Below are 21,308 nucleotides of genomic sequence, written 5' to 3'. Positions count from 1 at the left end.
ACAATTATCCTGGTGGGCTGATGTTCCATAAATCTGTGGCCACTGACCTAATATCAAGCTGGCATCCTTGAAGCAGCCTCCTTTTAATAGCTCATGGAATCATTTCAAGTAAAGTTACAGCAGAATGTAGCCTACAGCATCTGTTGCATGAAGTCAAAGGGTAGGATCTCAATATGGGCGCTGTCGGTAATTCACTTCTCCCTCTATATATTGTGCAAGGAACTCCCTTGATACAGGGTGGCAAGGGTCATCCTGTACCAACAGCCAATATCAAGACTATGATGGCAAGAGGTGTCAGTGTTGATGTTGATCTGTTTTTACTCTCCGATCACATTTGTTGCCTCAGTCTACACTTGTTATAGTCATAAAGGATGTGATGGGTTCAGATTTTCAGAATTTCTTTACATTTATCAACTAGTCCTTACTGCTTCTGGGGTTTTGGTGGTTTTTTTTTCCCTTCCTCAACACAGCACACTTCACAAGCCGTAACTACATCTGCCTTTAACCAAAAGTGAGGTCGCCTTTTAGGTCTTTTTTAGAGCCAAATAAACAGTCATCTTTTTCAGTCAGTTACTACGTCTTCTTTTCCCATTTGTAACTTCCTTGGCTTTCAAAAATCTTCTGCCTCCCAACCCCTTATGTAAGTCGTTGTATCAGGGAATATTTAAAGGACTGTTGTACCTTAGATAAACAACTACCTAAAGCGATTTTCTTAAAATTCAAATACAAAGCCATGCATGAACATAAGAACGAACTGCAGCCCCTATAGTGGCTGTATAACCATAGTTATGATCGGAAGTACATTATCATTTAAACTGATGCCTTTCCACTAATCAAAGACAAAGTTTACAAGGCTTATGTACTAAATATATATACCAAGTATATTTAGGTATAATAATATGAGAATAGTAACATCTTTCCTCTGACTTCTGAAAAGAAAATGAAAAATATCACCACAGCTCCAAGTAATCAGACAAACATATATAAATAGCCTTTTAACATTTCCTTCTTCTCATATTATATATGAGTATAATGTCTCATACTACACTTTTACCATTACTAAACTGGGAAAAAAAAAAAACACATTGAGAAAACCAAGAATTAATGTCTACACTGACATTGTTTTACTAGGTTTGATTCAGTTATAATCCATTTTCAACTTGGCATAATCTTCTCAGCTAAGCAAAGCTAAAATTCAGTCAAGTTTTAAGCCTCAGACTTTAATCTATAGATGTTTTGGCTTGTAGATCAGAAAAAGGAAATGATAGTAGAAAGCACTAAGAAAGTTATTAAGGGAAGAAAAGGGTGCCAAATTAACATACGTATATTTAATTCCTCTAAAACCAGAATTACTTCTGAAAATTACACTGACTTAAGGTATCCAGTGGGTTTTATTTAGTCAAAAATAATAATAATAAAAAAGAGACAAGAATAAAATACCTCATATTTTAACAAGTAATCTAGCTTGGTATTCTCAGTTTCAGTATAGGAACTTAAGATGACTCAAAGTAGTGACAAGAAACTATCAGAGTCAGATATGGAATAGCAAACCTTTAGGTCCCTTTCCAAAATCTATCAGCTATCAGATGGATTACAGTCTGATGTACAGTTGTATTTTCTTCCTTTCAAAAATAAAGGAAAGAAATCATTATATGCTCCTCTCATCAGGACTAAAACCAGTGGAATTTAACCAAAAAAGAAAAATTAGGAGTCTGCATTCTGCCTCAGTCCTGATTTTTCTTTCCCAGAGACTAGGGCAATGACTCTTGAGCTACTACAGATGAAGCCAAATTTCCTAAGTTCTAAAATTTCAAAGACTCGTTGATTATAGTTCTTATTCCAATATCCGTATCTCTGGATTCCTGTTAGTGAAGCAGCCTTTATGGTGCAAGGAATAACAAAATAATAGCAGAATTGTAGAATGTGCTAGAACCTTGTAGATCCTTGGCAAGGAGGGGAGGCAGAACATGTTCTGGTGTCTGTAAACTATACGGTTTAGTTGTACGGTAAGGTAGTTTAAATGCTAGAATTCATTTGGGAGAAGTTCTATCTTCTATTTGCTATTTTGCCATTTGGAAATAATTCATATTTCCAATGCACATTATACTCCATCACCAAACTGTCTTACATTTTCTGTTCATTGTTTCTGGATATATACACACCTGAACAACTTTGGGGAGGTTTTTAAAGAACAAACTCATATTGTTAACGGGAAAGCTAAGGAGTAACATGCATGCCCACATTTAACAGTAACTATATACAGTGTGGCTGCTCCAAATAACACGACTTGTACGATGACAATGACAGCAAAGCAAGTCTTCTTCTGAAGCTTAAACTATTAGAAACATTTCAAACCATTAAAGAAATCCTGCTTCTTCCCTCCTTTCTCATCACTCTCCTAACCCAAAAAAAGCTATCAGAGAACTGATCCTACTTTTCCTTCACTAACCAAAAACACCTGGTGGTTTCTGGCAGAACAAAGAGAATGAAACCCCTTAAGAACAAGTTCTTTAACGAGTCTTCATATCCATTTTAGTTTTACATATGATGGGTTATAAAAATCACATAAACCATCATTTCCTCAAACCATTATCAAATCCTTCACACCTTGAAACGCCAGTACAAAACAATTTAAAATTAGTTTGCAGAAAGATTAAAAGTGAATCCATCTTGATTTTATAAAGCGGAATTTTACCAAAACAAAACTTAACTAAGTAAATTAGCCCAAACCCCTGTTTGAGCTCAGATAAAGAGCTAACCTTAGCTTTAAGTTTCAAACATTACAATAATTTTGGAAGACCCTGAGTTGAAACTACATCCAAACATCATAATCAGAACTATATCCATAATCACCTTGAGGTGTCCTTAAGCGAATAAACATCTTAATTACTTTGTTATATGCGTTAGCAATGGTCAGAGATTTAAGTAGTCCTGGAATGTAACTGACAGCAAACTACATGTACAGTGGGAACACTAGAGAAATGCATCACTGCATACAGATTAGAGACTGAAAAACTGTACCGTACTTCATCTAAGAAAAGTTAAAAGATCAGAAAATATAAATGATTACAAAATTTTATCCTGTATTTCTACAGGTTGTGTTATGTATAGAATACTAGATACTTTCTAAAATTTGTCCTCATCCTTGGAAAGGCAAAAGCGCAATGATTACGGTTTTGCCAAAACCATAGCACAGACAGTCCGGCCCATTTTTAATCCAAACCTATTTGCCCAGCCCTAGCGCATGCTGTCTTCATTCTACTGGCAATAGAAACCACAGCTGCTTGCCCAGAACAGGATTTATCCTATGGCCAAAAGCTAGAATGTATGAGAATCCTTCTTGAATTATATGGCCAAAATACAGACTGTTACCCCCAAATTCATCCCAAATTCCCTAACAGTAACAAATTGCCAAATCTTTCTCTCAAATCCTTCTCTTTATAGGAGGAAAAAACTAGTCAGGAAATAAAATAAGCAAGATGAAAAGCAGAGCCGAGTTTATTATCCCCTCTCATCTCTTCTGAAAAACAGTATAAAAGCAATTCCAATTCATGCAAAACACGGACTTCTCAGATGTGTAGCATTGTTTGAAAACGTTAAACCAACTCACATGAAACATCAGTATGAAACATGCATCACGATGTACAGGCTGCTGCATTATGTTCTATAATGTTACTTAAAAGCACTGCATTAAAAACCTTAGTCATTCCAAAAGATTATCCTCTCTGGTTTCTTTCCCCCACTCAAGCATCATTAACTTGCTCAAGTAACGAAATACTAGCCAGTACACCAAACTCCTTCTTTACTTTGCTGAGTCAGGACGGCCAAAACAAGTCATTTTTAAAAATAAAATTACCTAGTGAAAATAAAGTTACCATACTGCTTCAAACACATGAACTATATTAAATATCAGCATTAATTTCAGCAACAATACATAAGAATTTCTGTGCTTCATAGCATTAGACAATGATTCCTCTAATTCAGCATCCTGTCTCCACCATTAATTAATTTCTACTATTTATGTAATGGCAAATTATTATTAACCAATTGTTGAACGATAAATGAGAACAGAGGACACAATCAAAATTCTTTCCTGACCCTTGGAGAAGATACATTAACTCAATAAAACGTACTATTTGGCTGGCTGTGTTATAACTCAGTTCTTAGCTAGTACACATACTATATAAATAAAACTAAAAGATTTTGAAAATGTCTTTTTCAACAGAATCCAACTTATCCACCTCAGCCCAAGATACTGCCGATTTTCATGATCAGGCTATTTTCAGGTGAACTTCCCTTTAAGTGAAAATGAAACGTGTCCATTTAGGGGCTATGGAATAAAGGGGGGTTTTGTACAAGTGAATATTAACCAAAATGAAAGCAATTAAACTCCTGCTTAGGTCAGAGTCAACTTGCAATTTACAATGAAGTAGGTTCTAAATGAAGTAAAACAAAATGTTGAATTTCCTGAATTGTTTCCACTCATAGTCATAGCATGCTACCAAAGCTTTAAACAGAGCTCGTGCTGTGAAATTTCACGTATCAAGTCAAAAAGTATTTCCTGTGGAAAATTCTTCTCACAAGTTATTTTTTACAAAAGGTCGACATATTTTGACGTGCATCAGGGCATGAAGAAGCTTCATGGTTTCACTAACCACTGTCCTCTTTACAGCGTGAACTGAATTTTAGTTAGGTGTTTCAAAGACAAAATGTAAGACATTTGAATTAAATAAAAGAATAGGACACTGTGTTTTTCATAAAGTGGTATAACATCTTCAGTTTCATTTTCAACTGCTCTTGGTATACTAGTAATGACCAACAACTTAGAGTTTGAATACTATGCTCAGTTTACCTGGATACCAGCAAAACTGAGATATGAGAGTTTAAACGATTTATTTTCCACAATACTCTGTTCTCCCAGACTCCTGCCAGAAACAAACTGCAAACTCACTCTTAATCAAACCTTTCAATGATTATAATATTTAACAAAGTATTTATTGTTCTATAGTCAGAACCTCATATAAAAAGTCATCCTCACTAAACAGAGAGGAAGAGATACCTTGTAATTTTTACGATTACTTTTAAAACATCAAGGTGCTTTAATCAATAATAAAATATTTTTGATAGCCAGATATTCGGATCATTTAGACTTGATCATACCTTGCTTTTATCAGAATCCTGTAGAAAGATTTTTATAGTAGCATCACTGTTGTACATGAATACACCCATACTGTAAAATGACAAAGAATCTCTCCTTTTCTAGCCATCAGCTCTTCATCACCAAAAGCAATCTTGTATTATATTCAAGGCCCACTTGAATTCTAGTGCAACTTACACATGGATAAGTATAAAAGTTGGAAGTGAAATACAAACCCTTGCAACAACTTTTGAATTTATCCTTCTATTCATGTGTCAGGCCTTTCTGAGCCAGTATGTCATCTTGGAAACTTCGTATGCTAAGCTGGTGTTTTAAAGAGCTGAGAACTGGCCACATTTCAAGAGTTTTCCCTCCTCACTAGGGATAAACTATGTCTAAAAAAAGATATCCTGATTCTAGATTAACTTCTTTTGTAATGAAATCTTTTAAAATTTCCTTTGTTTACTAGGGGGTAACTTTTCTGTTCAGAGGTTTATTATTGACACACATATTTCTGAAAGACAATCTGATGGCCCCCACGTACCCTGTACTTCACAAATCTGTCCTTACATTCTGGAAAGCTGAAACAACCCAACCACCTAACACTGAAAACTGATAGACAAAATTCTCACCGTAGGGAAGGGCTGGAAAGGACTTTGTATCTTTCAGTGAATTTCTATAAAAGGAAACAGGCAACTGATTGATGCAAGCTGTCTTTTAGGAGGCAAATAATTGCATAAAACAATCCAAGTAAATAAATACCATCAAATAAATACACCTGCCTGTAACCTCATGTTCTTTAAAGCTTACATTAGAGGATATTTTATATGGTGAGAAATATAAACAAAACAGATTAAAAATCTTAACTCGTCTATTTACAGAACTATGACAATTTCAGAACAAAAGCTTGGTTAAACAAACAGAGGAAAAATCCTTGTGTTACTTGTGGTAAATATCTTAAAATGTGACATGATCCCACACAAGCACAATTTCCAAGATCTACATTTACTTTTCTTTAGCATGGTTAATTACCAGGGATAAAAGTTTAAAAAAATAATGACATGAAAGACAGAAATGAAACAAAATTAGGTAAACATAAGAAGGGGAAACTTGGTCTACACAGAACACGAAGTTCATTTTCATTTGTTTTCCCATTTGTTTTTTTAATACAAATTTCGTGACTGTGTTGTAGATGGTTTATTTCTTGAAAGGAAGATAAGAATGTGAGATGCTTAACAATGGCTAAGGTTTTTCAGGGTTTGTGCTACAAAGTGCCTAATGGTCTCTGTTAATGGATCTTCCATCACATTTGGCAAGCTAATTTTGCAAAGACAACTGCAATAATTCTAAAGGCTTTGGTATATTCAGGTTCTTGAAATTAGATCATTCAGTATTTGACTTCTTGTGCAAGTTCCATCTTCGACACTGTTGCCATATTAAAAAAGACCAGACACAACAAGGGTAGGAATTGAGAGGCTTTGGTCTTAAACTTGAGTGCCTGGTCTGCCCAGGGATAACGTACTAATGAAAGATCAACGTGGGGAAATACGGTCCCTTTTACAACAAATAATTCTGCAAAATACAGGACAGTGATTATTAGAAAGTGTAACCATTTTCAAGCATAGAAAGATACAACATCTACAAAAAAGACTCTGCTGCAGTTAAGTCTGTAAGGAGTAATAATTAGCTCTAAACGTAAGAAAAAATGTGAGCTTCTGGTTACTAACCTGGCAACCTTGTAGACAGAAGTGAAAAAATGGCAACTCTCTTTCCTTTGTATGCCAAAAGCAAGGCTCTTTCACAAATCTACCAGTAGGAAGTCTTATCTATGCCTGGAATACAGTAGTCAACTCTTGTCCACTGCTGCTCAACCCCGAGTTTCAAGACCTAATTTAGAGTATTTAGGCCTTGAGGGATTCTGGGGATTATTTTCTGGGGCTAATGATGAATTGTTCATATTTTTACACAGTTATCCTTAAACAACCAATGTTGAGCATTACATTCACTCATGCTATAACTCTGCTTGGAGTGGCATTACAAAATGATGATCGGCTGGATTAGTCATAATTCCAACTGTCATGACTGCAACAGGACCTAATTTCAGCCATGAGCAAGCACTTGATTGGAATAATCTAGATCAGTTTGTTTTATTAAAACCCAAGGAATGCAAAGTAGAACTGTAATCATCATAATAAAGATTTTCCTTCCTATGCCCTTTAAACAATTCAGTAGACTTGCTTAGGTGAATTTCCTCACTCAAGGTAATTTGGGGATTAATTAGATAGTACTTACAAAATCTACTGAAAATGGAAATCACTTCTGCATATAAATGATATGTATTAGCATAACACAGTTGTAAATCCTAAAGAAGACATATTTCAGCACAAAATTAAGCATGGTTAATCATAAGTGAATTAAGAGAGTCAATGAATTCCACAACTCTGTATCTCACTAAAAGGACTAACCAGATTTACTTTACATTCTTAAACAAATGATATATGTTGGACTCCTTATTTGGTTATCCAACTACTAACTGCCTACACGTCTGATAAATATGATAAATTCCTAAAGAAATGAGTAGTTCAAAAGTCCCCAAAATTTAAAACTTTACTTTTATAATCACAAAACCACATTTGACTCCTTCACGTAAGAAAAAAAGAGTCTTAACCCTGTTGCACATTGAAATGTTAATCATTAATTAACAATTTAAAAGAATCCATGAGATTATTTTCTCAAACAAAACTACAGAACAGTTTTTGCCTTCATGGAATCCTCTGATGCTTCACTGTTATTCCTTTTTTTTCCTAAGTACATGGTAAAGGGTTACTAAAAAGGTATTTAAGCTATAAACAACCAACCAAAAAAAGCCTGATTTTTTTTTTAAATCCAACAAACTTTTTTGATTTTTCCTGCTACCCTGAGGAATAACTCGCTGCATGTTTGCAGACAAGGTTGGCTGCAGTATTTTACTCCAAGGCTGGCATATCTGATGTTATTTCTCCTCAGAGTACTGTGATCTCATTGACCAAAATATGGCAACTAACCACATAAGGCAACAGGAAGACTTGTATGAAGTATATTCATGCCATGGTTCCCTGGTATTAAAGAATGTCTTTATATAACTTGAATACAAACAGTCTATGAGACATAATACTAAATATAAATATTGCTTAGAATCACAGTACTCGATTAAATCCCTAATCTTTTGTGCCAAGTCATAGAAACTGATAAACATAAATCTTCTATTCTAGATGGCATGTCAGATCTTCCCAGCCCCTGCTGACTGGTAAAATAGTTTTCAAAAATCAAGATAGCACATGAGTATATATTATACATGAAGAAATTATTCCTTAAAAGGGACAATATTATCCATGCAAAACTCTCCTTTAGCTCACACAAAGGCATTAAACTGGTGAAAAAATTTATCTAGAAAACACACAGAACTTTCATTCAATGCTATAGAATTGTTGCATTTCACAATTTATTTACATTTTCAGAAATAAAAAGGAGGAAACATAAGTACAACAATTACCAATAGCTCACTGAGTTTTTCAAAATACAAGTTCATACAGAAAGAGCCAGATATTTTATACACATCTAGCACAAAACAGAAATGAAAAATGCTGATATGTAACACTTTCAGTCACCCATCCAAAGTGGGACAGTCCAAAGAAAATTCCCATTGGAGAACTTCTATTGCAAAGTGGTCCCAAAGAAGTGAGGGAAAAGAAACGCAATAATTCTCCTCCAGAAGTGAGATGAGGGAGGTATGGAGAAATGGGACATCACCAGTGCCCATGCTTAACTTTTCTCAGGAATGGAAATTTCTGAAACTTTTTTCTCAGTAGGTTCGCTTTAGATTAAATTAGTATAAGTTGTATCGATGGAGACAGTCATATTTCTACAGATAGTCCAATTTCAATATTAGCCAGAACACTACTAAGAATTATTAGCAAAATTATTAAAAGGTTTTCTTATTATGAGTTGTTGCAAACACATATGATGACTAGAATTACCTTATACTTTTCTACAGCCTACGACATCAGCTGCCTTCAAGCAGAGGGTCCGAAAAGCATCATCAGGTCCCCTACAGAGTAGTTCGCTCTCAGACTTGGAACTTGGTAGGCCTCCCTTACATGTGAGGAACAGAGTCTACAAGCCTCATAGAACCTCATTAAAAAAAAAGTTTTGCATAATATTAAGATCCCAAATTTTCCAGTAGACTTGGAATCTGGCACAGATAGATCTCCTTGAGTTGCAGATCCTGATACCACCAGAAAGAAACACACATCGCAAGTAAGTTCTGGGTGAAAACAAACCAACAAATCTGCCTACCCTCTCTAACAAAGTATTGCAAGCTTCTTGAGCAGCAGGTCCTAGACTCAAGCTTTCAGCTTATTACCTGAGTCACAAGACCCAACCTCATTCGTATCCTTTCTACCGTGCCAGTTCCATTCCAACTCTAGTTAACGTTGGGGAATTTTTATCATACCTCTTGAGGCAAATTAAACATGTTTGTGCTTAAACATAAAAAGGTTTAATGAACAATGAATTGGACAGTCTTACCTCCATAAGCAACTCTACAAGGAGTCTGCAACATGAGATAATTCCTTATATATACCTGCACCAGCACCAATCACGTGAACATCAGCATGGGGTACCTTAGTCCAGTGTTCACTTCATCCCCCTAGCGTCAACTCCGTTTACGGAAAGTGGCCCTTGAGCACTCACATTTCAGGATGGATTGCTACAAAACAACGCTGTGATATTTCTTATCTCATTATCTAGGAAAAATGCACTCCCTTACATGGAGTCCTTCTGCCTCTGGCTTTTGCTTCCAGCAAGTTTAAACCATTCTGCAGTTGGGCCTTCTTGCCCTCCAGGCCAGATCATTCCTTCATCATGAATTACCATTGCCAAGCAGTTACAATTTTAATTTCCCCTTCTCTAACTACATTGTCAGATTTGTGTTCCAGCTCACAGTTGCCTACCAGGTCTTCGGTTCCCCTTCTCATTCTCAAAACCAGCCTTCTTTTCCATTTCCCATTATGAGTTTTATTTTCCCCCTATCAGATCTTCTTTACTTCTTTAAGTCTAACTAGAATTCTTAGCTTTACCTACTCATTCTCCTAACTTGATTCAGTTTTTGTCCTCCGTGTATCTTTTACTAGGAAGTTTCCATAAAAGTACAAAAGACACAGATTCATCCTCCATAGTTAACATCCAGTTCTTTCATCTTACCAGCTGAGAGGGACTAGAAGCAACATGAGAGAAGAATTACAGATTCAGCCTTCTTTCATCCTTAACTCCTTCTCTTAGTGCTGAACTGCTCTGTGAGGCTGCTTTCCTGCAAGTGCAGTTTGTTGAGCTTGAGGAGGTCCAAAACGTGGATATGTGACAAATAATCAAACACGAAGTTTACCACAACTGACTGAGCAATTTTGTTTTGTTCTGGTTTTAAGTTTCATGACTGAAAATGGCTAACTTACTTCATCTGAAGTTTCTCAAAGTGCAGAGTGAGAAAACATGTCATGCAAAATTTCAGGCCAAACAGTCTAAATTGGAAGCGACAGAAAAGACAGTCTTAAAGTGAAAGAGGCTGAGCAACCAGAACAAGCAGTACTAAAGAAGACTGCCTGTAGTGCATACCTATTATATACTATTACAATATTATTTGGAAATTGTGTAATCTTGGCAACTCATTTACCTTGAATTCTTCAACAATAATGCACAAGGCTTCATGTCCCGCTTTTCTCATGTCTTCTAACTCCTGCTTATGCTTTTCCTGTACAAAAACATGGAAAGATTATATACAATACAGGCACCCAACGTAACAATTTTAGTTAGGAGAATAAAGACCAATTATTTTCCACATTTTTCGTATCTTCCATGAAGAAAAGCACACATCTTTGGCTCTTTAGATATTATATATATGCTCAATTCAAGTTGGTCCTAGTATTAAACTTCTTTTTATTTCTTAATTTTACTTTATTAGTCCCCAGATAATTCTAAAAGGTTCTCCAATTATTTTTTTTAAATTTTCATTGTTACTCCGATTTTTCTGGTTTCTTGGTATACCTGTGGATTGCAGGACTTGCAATCACTCTCTTAGGAAATGTTATTTACTGCCTATATCAATAAAAATGTTGAAATGGACTAATACCAGGTTCAGTTTCCCCAGAAGAGCACACCCTTCCCCTATTCATTACATAGCTCCTTTTTTATCTTTTTTTATTTTTAAGGTTCCCAGGAAAGTGTTCTTGCATAAGACATCCTGAATATATTTTTCAAATAAAGCTCTACTGTTACAATTTATTTTATTCACAATATTATGTGAAAATAACATGGACAGGAACATACTAATGTTTTTGCCTTTACATAAAAATGCTTGCCTGTGGTTTGCTGAGTCTCCAATGTGAACACCTCATTAGATTCTCATCAGCATTTCACACTTATCAATGAGCTGCACCACTTTTTCAAATCACCAGTAAGTAAGAAGATTAAAAAAAAAAAAAAAACAACTCTCCCTCCTCCCTCATTCTTTGCTTCAGGGCTTTCCCTCCTCCCTCATTCTTTGCTTCAGGGATCCGTTCTTAAATCAGCTAGTATAGCAGGTCATAGGTGCTTTAAATCACTTTGGAAAAGGTGTAGAAAGCAGAAAGGCGTTCATCACAAATGTTACCTTCCAGTGATTACAGGCCAAAACCATACACAACTTACACTACGTATTTATTGCTTTTTGGATGGAATTCAAGTTGAAATTAATTAATACAATTCTACGTTTTCTAAGCTCTGTGTGTTTGAAATAAGCAAAATCTAGTGTCTAACAAAGCATGTTCAATTTTATTATGAAAGGCCATATAACACCATTAAAAAGAAATTAATCGGTCTGTAATTCTATATTTTATTACAGGTTTCTGCTCTGCCGTTCAGTTCCTTTGTCCCGAAAGGGCTATCTTAGTAAAAAGTTTGAGCTATACAAACTTCTTATGATTGGCCCAAATACAATGAGACATTCAGATTCTCTTGAATATAACTAGGTTTTTTGTGAAGCCCTGCAAGAACAACTGATATGAAGCAGAAGAATTGAACATGGAAATATTTTCATGTGTAAACAAATTACTACATCAGATAACAATGCACAACATCCAGGTACAGCAATTTCATCACACTGTGATGCATAGGTATCACTGACACCACAAACAAGTTAAACTCAGATGTTATATATACAACAAATAGAAAAAATATACATACATACATATATATACATAAATATACACAAAACCAGAAATATTTTTACAGTACCAAAATACAGAATTGGTATAAGAAGGAAAAAAGTGATCCAGTGCCTAACTCCAGAACTTCATAAATCATTAACAAATACGTTCCCTGTGAAAAGTGAACACGGGGGAAACAAACGAGAAAAATGCAATTACTATAGTAGCACGTCCTGTATTCACAAATATGAAGAAAAGAATTATCTACAAAGAGGAAGTTAATGGTCATTAATTATTCTAACTGAAAAAAAAACCACCAAATCAACAAAACCAAAACTGAAGAGAAAGCATTCTGTGTCAAGAAAAATGAGAAGAGTTAAAACAGTCAAGATTTCCATCTAAGATCTGCCAGAACTTGAATGCAACAATGAGACACAGTGGATCAAGTCCGTTAACTGAGGAAGTAACCTATTTCATTCTGGTAAAAAGTGCAGTGCCTCTCACTAGCATTACCAGGCAAACCAAGACATAAAGCAAAAAATGCGGTTATTACAATAAATCTCTCACGTTTTTCAGAATTAATGACTTGTTCAAAGTCATGTACTAAACAGGAACCGATAACACAAGTTGAAGCATCAACATGAAGATTCCATCCAACGTATTTTAGAGTACGTAGTTTCTTAAAATATTTCATAAAGTAAAGGAAAAGAGTCATTAGTAAAGAACTAATAGCAAGGCATCAGTTTTGCTTGGGTCAGGTCTAGCAATCAATTTCTACAACAGAGGTATAAGAGAGAATGAAAGGTCATTATTACAAGCACACAGAAAAAAAGTTTAAGGTCACCCTGCAATGCTCCCTACAAGTAAGGGCTTCATCCAGTCAGATGAACAGTACACTGACTTTCTTCCCCTGTCTATTTGCAAGATTTTTCAGCTAAAGACAGCAAACCTGTAAGTTTATTTCTTTTAACTTGTATGGGTGCATTTCAATTCTTCTGAGGATGACTGGCCTTTTCTTCTGAAAGGCTGTAAAATACTGTTTCAAAATCTTATAGATACATCTCTCAAAGGAATGTATGCTTGGTCCTTGTAATATCCGATAAGAAGACCCAAAGTCACTTTAAGTAACATATTTTGGAAGTGTATGCATTGATTTACTGTCTAACAACGAAGATACATTAAGGTTCCTGAGTTTAATGATTTGGCTATTAATTCCAACAACAGTAGCATACTCATTTCATGAACAATGGTCATGTCAGCTCTTCACAAATCCTCAGTAAAATGTGTACTTTTCCATAGGAAAATGAGTTTAATGAATTGACATAACTACTCTTGGAATTATTACTCTGCTTGTAAGAAAGAAAAGTGAAGCTCTATGAAAAGTCCTGATTAGTATAGACCTGAAATTAAAGTGTAATATTCAAATTTCTTATCAAAAAGAAAATTTTTGTGTTTTCTGTCTCTTGTAGAATTCTCTTGCATGGTTTGCCTGATGTCGGAGAGGTTTTTAAAGAATGTTGTTGTTCCCTTCCTTTATTTAATAAATGCCTTTAAGAAACAAATCAAACATCAGTTGAAAAGTTTGAAATTTAAGTAAAAAAAAAAGTCTTCAGAGGACTTTCACCCCCTCCCCTTGTGCCTTGTGATGGACAGAATCTCACGGCAGAAGACTGACAGTAATTAAACATAAGCTTGGAAGACAGAGAGGTTTATTTTATTTTGTGATCAAAATCTTGACGATCATTCCAGAGAGCATGGGGCATTCTCGGTGGACACAGTGTGAAAGCAACAGGCAATTCATTGCTCAATGGTTATCAATGTTTCAAATTTTTTCTGTTTTGTGACTCTTACATGAGGAAACATATCAGCGTGAACAACTTATGCATAAGAATACATGCTTTAATGCTATCAAATATATGTGCCTTCAGAAATATACCAAATAAAACTTGAATGATAAGGATGAGAAAATGGGATCAAGCTTTGAAAGTTGTTTTTTTTTACAATCTAAAATCCAAGTGACTGCAGACTCTTCTTTTGTCAGGCCCCTGTGAATCAAACCACTGTAGAGGCAGATGGATCCAAATGCCTGGTGAGCTTCCAAGAGGTGCGGTTCCCAAGGATGCCGTTGGGCAGAGAAGCCTTCTGAAGAGGCTGTGACAGAAGGAAAGGCTACTGACCACCCACCGTCCAGCTGCCTGTCACTGCCTGCCAATTCCATTAGCACTTCTTCTCGATCTTTTAGCTGAATTGCTTCCTAAATCATTTCAGTCTAAGCGAACCATTGTTAGCATAAAGAGTTTAAACAGGGTTCTTTGTTAACATCCAACACTTCGACAGAAATGCAGGGCATGTGTTTGCGCATACTGGGAAGTGTAAGGCTAACACCTTTCAACAGAGCACTATGTAAGATCCACAATAAGAGAATTTGTGAGATCTGATGGAGGAAGAAGAGAGCGTAAAGACCACAAACTTATTTTATTTCATTATATTTACTTACCCTTAAGTTGATATGTTTTTCTGCTAACTTTTTAAGAGGCAGACTGTCTTGAATTGTTGAGAAAAACGCATGCCACCCACAGACTCTGCACAGAATCCCTACTAACCTTCCACTCTGCATGCCTGCATGTCACATACTGTAACAGCAATAACTGAAAGCACATACAAGACGGGAAGAAAAAGGTACTCGCTGTCTCACTTTCTTCTCATCTAATTGAAAGCAACTGCAATTTTTCTCCTTGTCAAAAGTGGATGCTTCGAAAAATTATTTTGCGTCAGTGCTCCTAATACGTATTAAAAACAACATCAAAAAAAGAGACTTGATACTGCAAACTAGGGCTACCACACACAGCCACCTGAAAAAGGAAGCAAATGGCTACATACCAAATATCTTTGGATAATCATCAGCCCACAACAGCAAACATCATAATGATTTCACAACCCCAGTTCTATAGTGGGCATAACCAACACCAAAAAATCCAAAAGTTTTTAAAACAATCATGCCTATTGAATTTATGACATTTTCTCCACAGGTATTTCCCCCCCTCCCCCCCCGATTTTTCTCTTGTGATCACTAATTTAATTCTTCCTTTTTTTTATTAGATTATCAATAATCACAATTTATAACATTAAAAAAGACCAGAGCCATAATACGCAGATAAAGCAAAAGCCAGTACTGCAGAGAAGCACTATGATATCACATTTATATGTGGGGCAAAAAACGGTTGGAGAAATAAAATCAATTCAGGAAAAGATCCCAAACCTTTGCCCACTTTCACAAATTATCAAATAGGCTTCATAACATAAAATCCTGTATTTTGGGATCAACTGATATTACGTGCTTCTTACACTTTACATTACTTATTCATAAACCTTGTTTAAAAAAAAAAGTCAGGAAAACCACGCCAATAAAATGGTAAGTTAACACAAATCACTCATGTTTTAACTGTACAAATGTTTCTATAACACCTGTTAAAAGTCTTATATTACTATACACAATGTGCAAGCCAGTTATCTGAGTTGATGCTGACTGAGTATCTTCTGTAAGGCTTTGTATCTTCAGAATTAGCTGCAAGTCCGAGTCAACATCTTAGAAAGCGATGTACTCACTTCCCGCCTAATTTCTGTACTAACGCAAAAAGGCAAACTGTAGTTCCCTGCAGGCAACTAAAATAGAAGACAAATTTCAAATCCATCTCACACAGTTTTGCTGTATACAACTATATCACTGACTCCTCATATTGGACTCAATTCTCCCATTACATCAAGAATTTCCTCTCCACAAGAATTATCAGTTCTTTTTTTCTTTCAAAGCATCATTTTGAAAAATAATAAATAACATCTAGTATCTTAATGATTCCGTTAAAAAACTTGTAACTTCTCTTTTGAAGATATACATTTCCTCCAATTCATCCAAGTATAAGGAAAAAAATATTATTACTGAAAACAACAGAACTAAATCGCTGAAAATTGAGTTAAACACGATGAGAATCAGTCCACTAATGGCTAATTAATATACACACTAGAGTGTGCTATTGTATATAAAATACAGATTGGTCACTATTTCTGTTCATGTGAAATAAGAATGGGAGCTCTCCAGAACTAAGACACAGGAGTGCCTCCAGGTCTATAGCAAAGCAAATGTTTTCACTTTGGTCGTATCACCAACACCCTAATGAAAGATACAGCTAAGAACCTAAAAATAAGGGACAAACATTTTCATAGGAAGGAAAGAAAGATTTCAGATTTCCCTATATAACTAAAAGAACAGGCAGTATGCACAACCTTAAGCTCACCACAGGAACCAAGGACATACTATCATTTATTTTATACAAGTATCATTGTTACCTGGACTGTACAGCAATAGAAGACTTTGAAGTGAATAATGAAGTGAGGTAGCGGACAAACTTTCATGAGCAACTTGCTAATATAGTGGTGAGGATTAGAACCGAGCTGAGCCAGAGCTGAGTGAGTGTGAACGGACCAGTCTGCTGGGAGACATTATGACTGATTAAATGTGAAAAGCTATGTAAAAGAAACAGTATGGAAGAGCCTATACATCCCCACAACTGAAACATAATTATAGTTCCCATACCACATGTAACTAAACTCTTCAAGTACTTGCAGTGTGTAACATGGATCTCTACCCTGTCACATTTAAGACATTAATACTGTGTGAAGGACAACTACAGTTTGTACCTGCTCGTTGATTCTACAGGATGTAAATGCAGAGACTCTCCACTGGGGAGAACATTAAACAAGAGAAACAAGAGCTAACACACACAGAGAACAATCTGTGTTCTTAGTATTAATATATATATTGCTAGCAAAACTCTATGATATGGTAAATAGCACAGTACCTTTGGCTCAGGAAGCCTTCTCTGACTGCTTGCAGGTTTCTAAAACATTATACAGCTAGTTACTTCCTTGGGATGGAGCTACAACTGTGCCAGGGCATCTTATGCCACTGATGCCTTCCTACCTCCCCGCATAATCTAAATGATGGGACATAATAGCAAGAGAAAGAACAAAATATTAACTTGGAAAGGGTTGCCAGCTGTCATCAATAGCTACTGATACTGAAGCCAGTTATAACAGCCAACACAATTTTATATACTACATATATTTTAAAACATATTAGTGCTTATGTATTACTTTACTATAGTATACTCTATTACTGTATATGAATATGTATGAAAAAACTACACAAGGAGAGTTTTCCTTCTTTCTCTAGGTAGGAAACTGACCTGCAGACTGCAAAGGGACAAAAAAAAGACTGCCGAAGATCAGGTTAACCCAAAGAGTAGGAAGTCAAGCAAAACTGCCAGGAGACCTGTGTGGATGAACAAGGAGCTCCTGGCAAAACTCAAAAACAAACAAGAAGCACACACAAGTTGGAACCAAGGACACGTAACCTGGGAGGAATACAGAGACATTGTCCGAGCATGCAGGGATGAGGTAAGGAAAGCCAAAGCCCAGCTGGAACTGAATCTGGTAAGGGATGTCAAAAGACAACAAGAATGGCTTCTGTAAGTACAAAGGACAAAAGGAAGGCTAGGGAAAATGTGGGCACACTGCTGAAGGAGATGGTGGACCTGGTCACAGAGGACATGGAAAAGGATGAGGTACTGAATGCCTTTACTAGCAAGTCCAGCCTTCAGGAAGCCCAGAAATCAGGGGAAAGTCTGGAGCAAGGACAACTTACCCATAGTGGAAGAGGATCATGTCAGGAAACACTTACACAAAAGAGTTAATTATTTACTTATGCAAAAATTTATTACATAATTAAGTCCATGAGGCCTGATGGGATGCATCCAGGACGCATCCAGAAGTACTGATGGAGCTGGCTGAAGTCATTGCAATGCCCGTCTCAAGACTTTTAGACTGATCATGGCAATTGGGAGAAGTGTCTGAGGAGTGGAGGCAAGAAAACATCACTCCTGTCTTTAAAAACAGCAGGAAGAAAGACCCAAGGAACTCCAGGCTGGTCAGCCCCACCTCAATACCTCAGAAGATGATGGAGCAGCTAATCCTAGAAATCATCTTCAGGCACAGGAAGGACAAGAAAGTCACCAGGAGTAGTCAGCATGGCTTCACCAAGGGGAAGTCATGCTTGACCAACTTGATCACCTTCTATGGTGAAATGACTGGCTTGGTAGACAAGGGGACAGCAGGGGACATTGTCTACCTAAAGTCCGGTAAGGCCTTTGACACCGTCTCCCCTAAGATCCTCATAGAGAAGTTGCTGAAGTGTGGGCTGGATAAGCAGAAAGTGGACTGAAAACTGGCTGAACCTTCAGGCCCAGAGGGTGGTGGTCAGTGGCATGAAGTCTCTAGCTGCAGGCCAAAAATTGAAGTGTACCCCAGAGGTAAATGCTGGGTCTGATCCTGTTTAATACCTTCATTAATGATCTGGATGATGGGGCAGAGTGTACCCTCAGCAAGCTTGCAGATGACACAAAACTGGGAGGAGTGGCTGATATCCCAGATGCTCAAGCTGCCATCCAGAGGGATTCAGCAGGCTGGAGAAACAGTATGGCAGGAACCTCATGAAGTTCAACAAGGGGAAGTGCAAAGTCCTGCACCTTGGGAGGAACAACCCCATGCACCAGTATATGCTGGGGGCCACCCATTTGGAAAGCAGCTTAGCAGAAAATGATCTGAGAAGTCCCAGTGGACAAGAAGTTGAACGTGAGCCACCAAAGTGCCTTTGCCACAAAGGTGGCCAACAGTATCCTGGGCTGTATTAGGCAAAGTATTGCCCCCAGGTGGAGGAAGGTGATCCTTCCCCTTTACTCAGCACTGGTAGGCCACATCTGGAGTGCTGTGTCAAGCTCTGGGCTCCCCAGTGCAGAAAACACATGGACATACTGGAGAGAGTCCAACAAAGGGTCCCAAAGATGATGATGGGACTGGAGTATCTTTCATATGAGGAGAGACTGAGAGTGCTGGCACTGTTCAGCCTGGAGACAAGAAGGCTCAGGGAGATCTTATCAATGTAGATAAATACCTGAGGGGAGGGTGCAAGAAGGATGGAGCCAGGCTCTCTCCAGTGGTGCAAGTGCCAGGACAAGAGGCAATGGACACAAACTGAAACACAGGAGGCTCCATGCTCCATCTGAACACCAGGAAACACTTTTTTACGGTGAGGGTGATCAAGCACTGGCAGAGGTTGCCCAGAGAGGTGGTGGAGTCTCCCTTCTTGGAGATATTCAAAAGCTGTATGGACATGATCCTGTGCAACTGGCTCTAGGTAGTCCTGCTTGAGCAGAGGGGTTGGAGTAGATTACCTCCAGAGGTCCCTTCCAATCTCAATCATCCTGTGAACCACAATCGTATTGACCAAGCCCTAATCTACTAGCTATTGATCATGAGGCTACTTGTTTTTTCTCAAAACTTTTCCACAGAAAGTCCTAAAAAGAACTTGCTATTGTATTATAAAGCAAACAACAGTGGAGTGCTGCATATTTATGGATCTATCACACGTGAGTTCTTCCAAAGGACCCGTTGCCTACAGTTCACTGCAGCATATACGCTGTTTTGCAATATTTATTCTGGATACAACCTTTTATTCCTAGTTTCATACTTATGAAACTTCAAACCTCGCAGTGAATAGTAATCAAACCCACCATTTATATTAACAAAACTATAATTGAACTAAAGATACCTTCTGTGCCAAAAATTGGTAACATTTCCATCTGCAGCTTTGTTAATATTTGAGAAGTAATCAACATATGTTTTAGAAATATAACTAATTGAAATAATGCATATTGAATTTTCATAGACTTTACTATTCATAACACATAATGATGTTCACAGCACATTCCTAGAGGATAGCTTTAGTCTTTTCACGTATGTTTAAAAACCCAAGACGACTACAAAGACACTTGATGCTCAGTCCTAGAGCTTCAAAAGCATGCAGGCCGAAATTCCACTTAGGCATGCATAAAAACTTTCTAAGATTTAATTCTAGAAGATACAAAGTAACAACTCATGGCATCATCGTACGTAAAGACTCTAAGGTTAATATATCTTTCAAATTTTTTCCAATGTAATAAAAGAACAAATTGTTTTCTTCCTTTCTTGCTTTTGCAATATAGACAATGAGTTGAAGTATAATGTAAATAATCCTATGTACTACAAAATCAACAGAAAAAAGTTACATCTTTGCATTTGAATCTCCTCTTCATCTTCAGTATCCGAATTTTTCTTTGGCTGCCTCTTGATACCAAAGCTCAGGAAGCAAACAATGGTGATACACTACTACTTCTTCTTAACTCCGTTTCTGATTTGTAAATACCTTTTGGAACACTAAAACCATTCCAAAGCAGACATACTATCTGAAAACCAGCTGATCAACAGCTATTTTCCAATCAAAGTACAAGCCAAGCAGCTCCAACATGAAGTGGTTGCCGTATGTATTCACGGCTACAAATGCTTTTTTGTTTGTTTCCTGAAGACAATGGATGAAGGGTATGATGTGCAAGTTGAACAAAAATGACGGAATTTGCAGGCCAACCAGAGAGGCAAGTAATCATCTTTTCATCACACTGTTGTATTTGTTCCATTAGAAAGGTGACAAGAATTTAGATCAGAAGACAATAATAACAGTTTGGGAAACTGAGCATCAAATCAAGGAGTTGGGATAATACAAATGCCAAGAAAAACAGGTACTGAAGAAGATGGCAGCAAAGCCTTATATTGACTTGCTCAGCCAAAGATCTGCAAGACAAGCTTCTCTTCACCTTGTTGTTCAAGAGAAAAGAGGTTTATGAAATAAAATCAAACATTTGTCAGTTAGACCGTATGGCCCAACTCAGAATGCAAACTGTATCTGCAACTTGGTCTAACATTTTCCTGCATCCAGAGAACTGCTATCAAATTGTAAACTTCTGGATTAAGTTGTTGGTTATTTGCTTTACATACCTGACAAATTCATAAATAATCTAAGCGGGGGG

General features: G+C 36.8%; 1 protein-coding gene across 1 annotated transcript in view; it reads right to left on the bottom strand.

Moving 5' to 3' along the window:
• CCDC91 (coiled-coil domain containing 91) overlaps positions 1-21,308 on the bottom strand; it is a 122,833-nt gene that overhangs the window by 69,812 nt on the left and 31,713 nt on the right. Inside the window, exon 6 of the mRNA XM_009695564.1 lies at positions 10,845-10,922. Within this exon, the coding sequence (XP_009693866.1) occupies positions 10,845-10,922 (78 nt within the window). The remainder of the gene's footprint in view (positions 1-10,844; positions 10,923-21,308) is intronic.

This window comes from Cariama cristata, unplaced genomic scaffold (assembly GCF_000690535.1).
Source record: "Cariama cristata isolate BGI_N322 unplaced genomic scaffold, ASM69053v1 scaffold4532, whole genome shotgun sequence".
Classification (NCBI taxonomy): domain Eukaryota; kingdom Metazoa; phylum Chordata; class Aves; order Cariamiformes; family Cariamidae; genus Cariama; species Cariama cristata.
The sequence above is the reverse complement of the archived record's forward strand: the minus strand, read 5'-3'. Positions and strand labels throughout refer to the sequence as shown.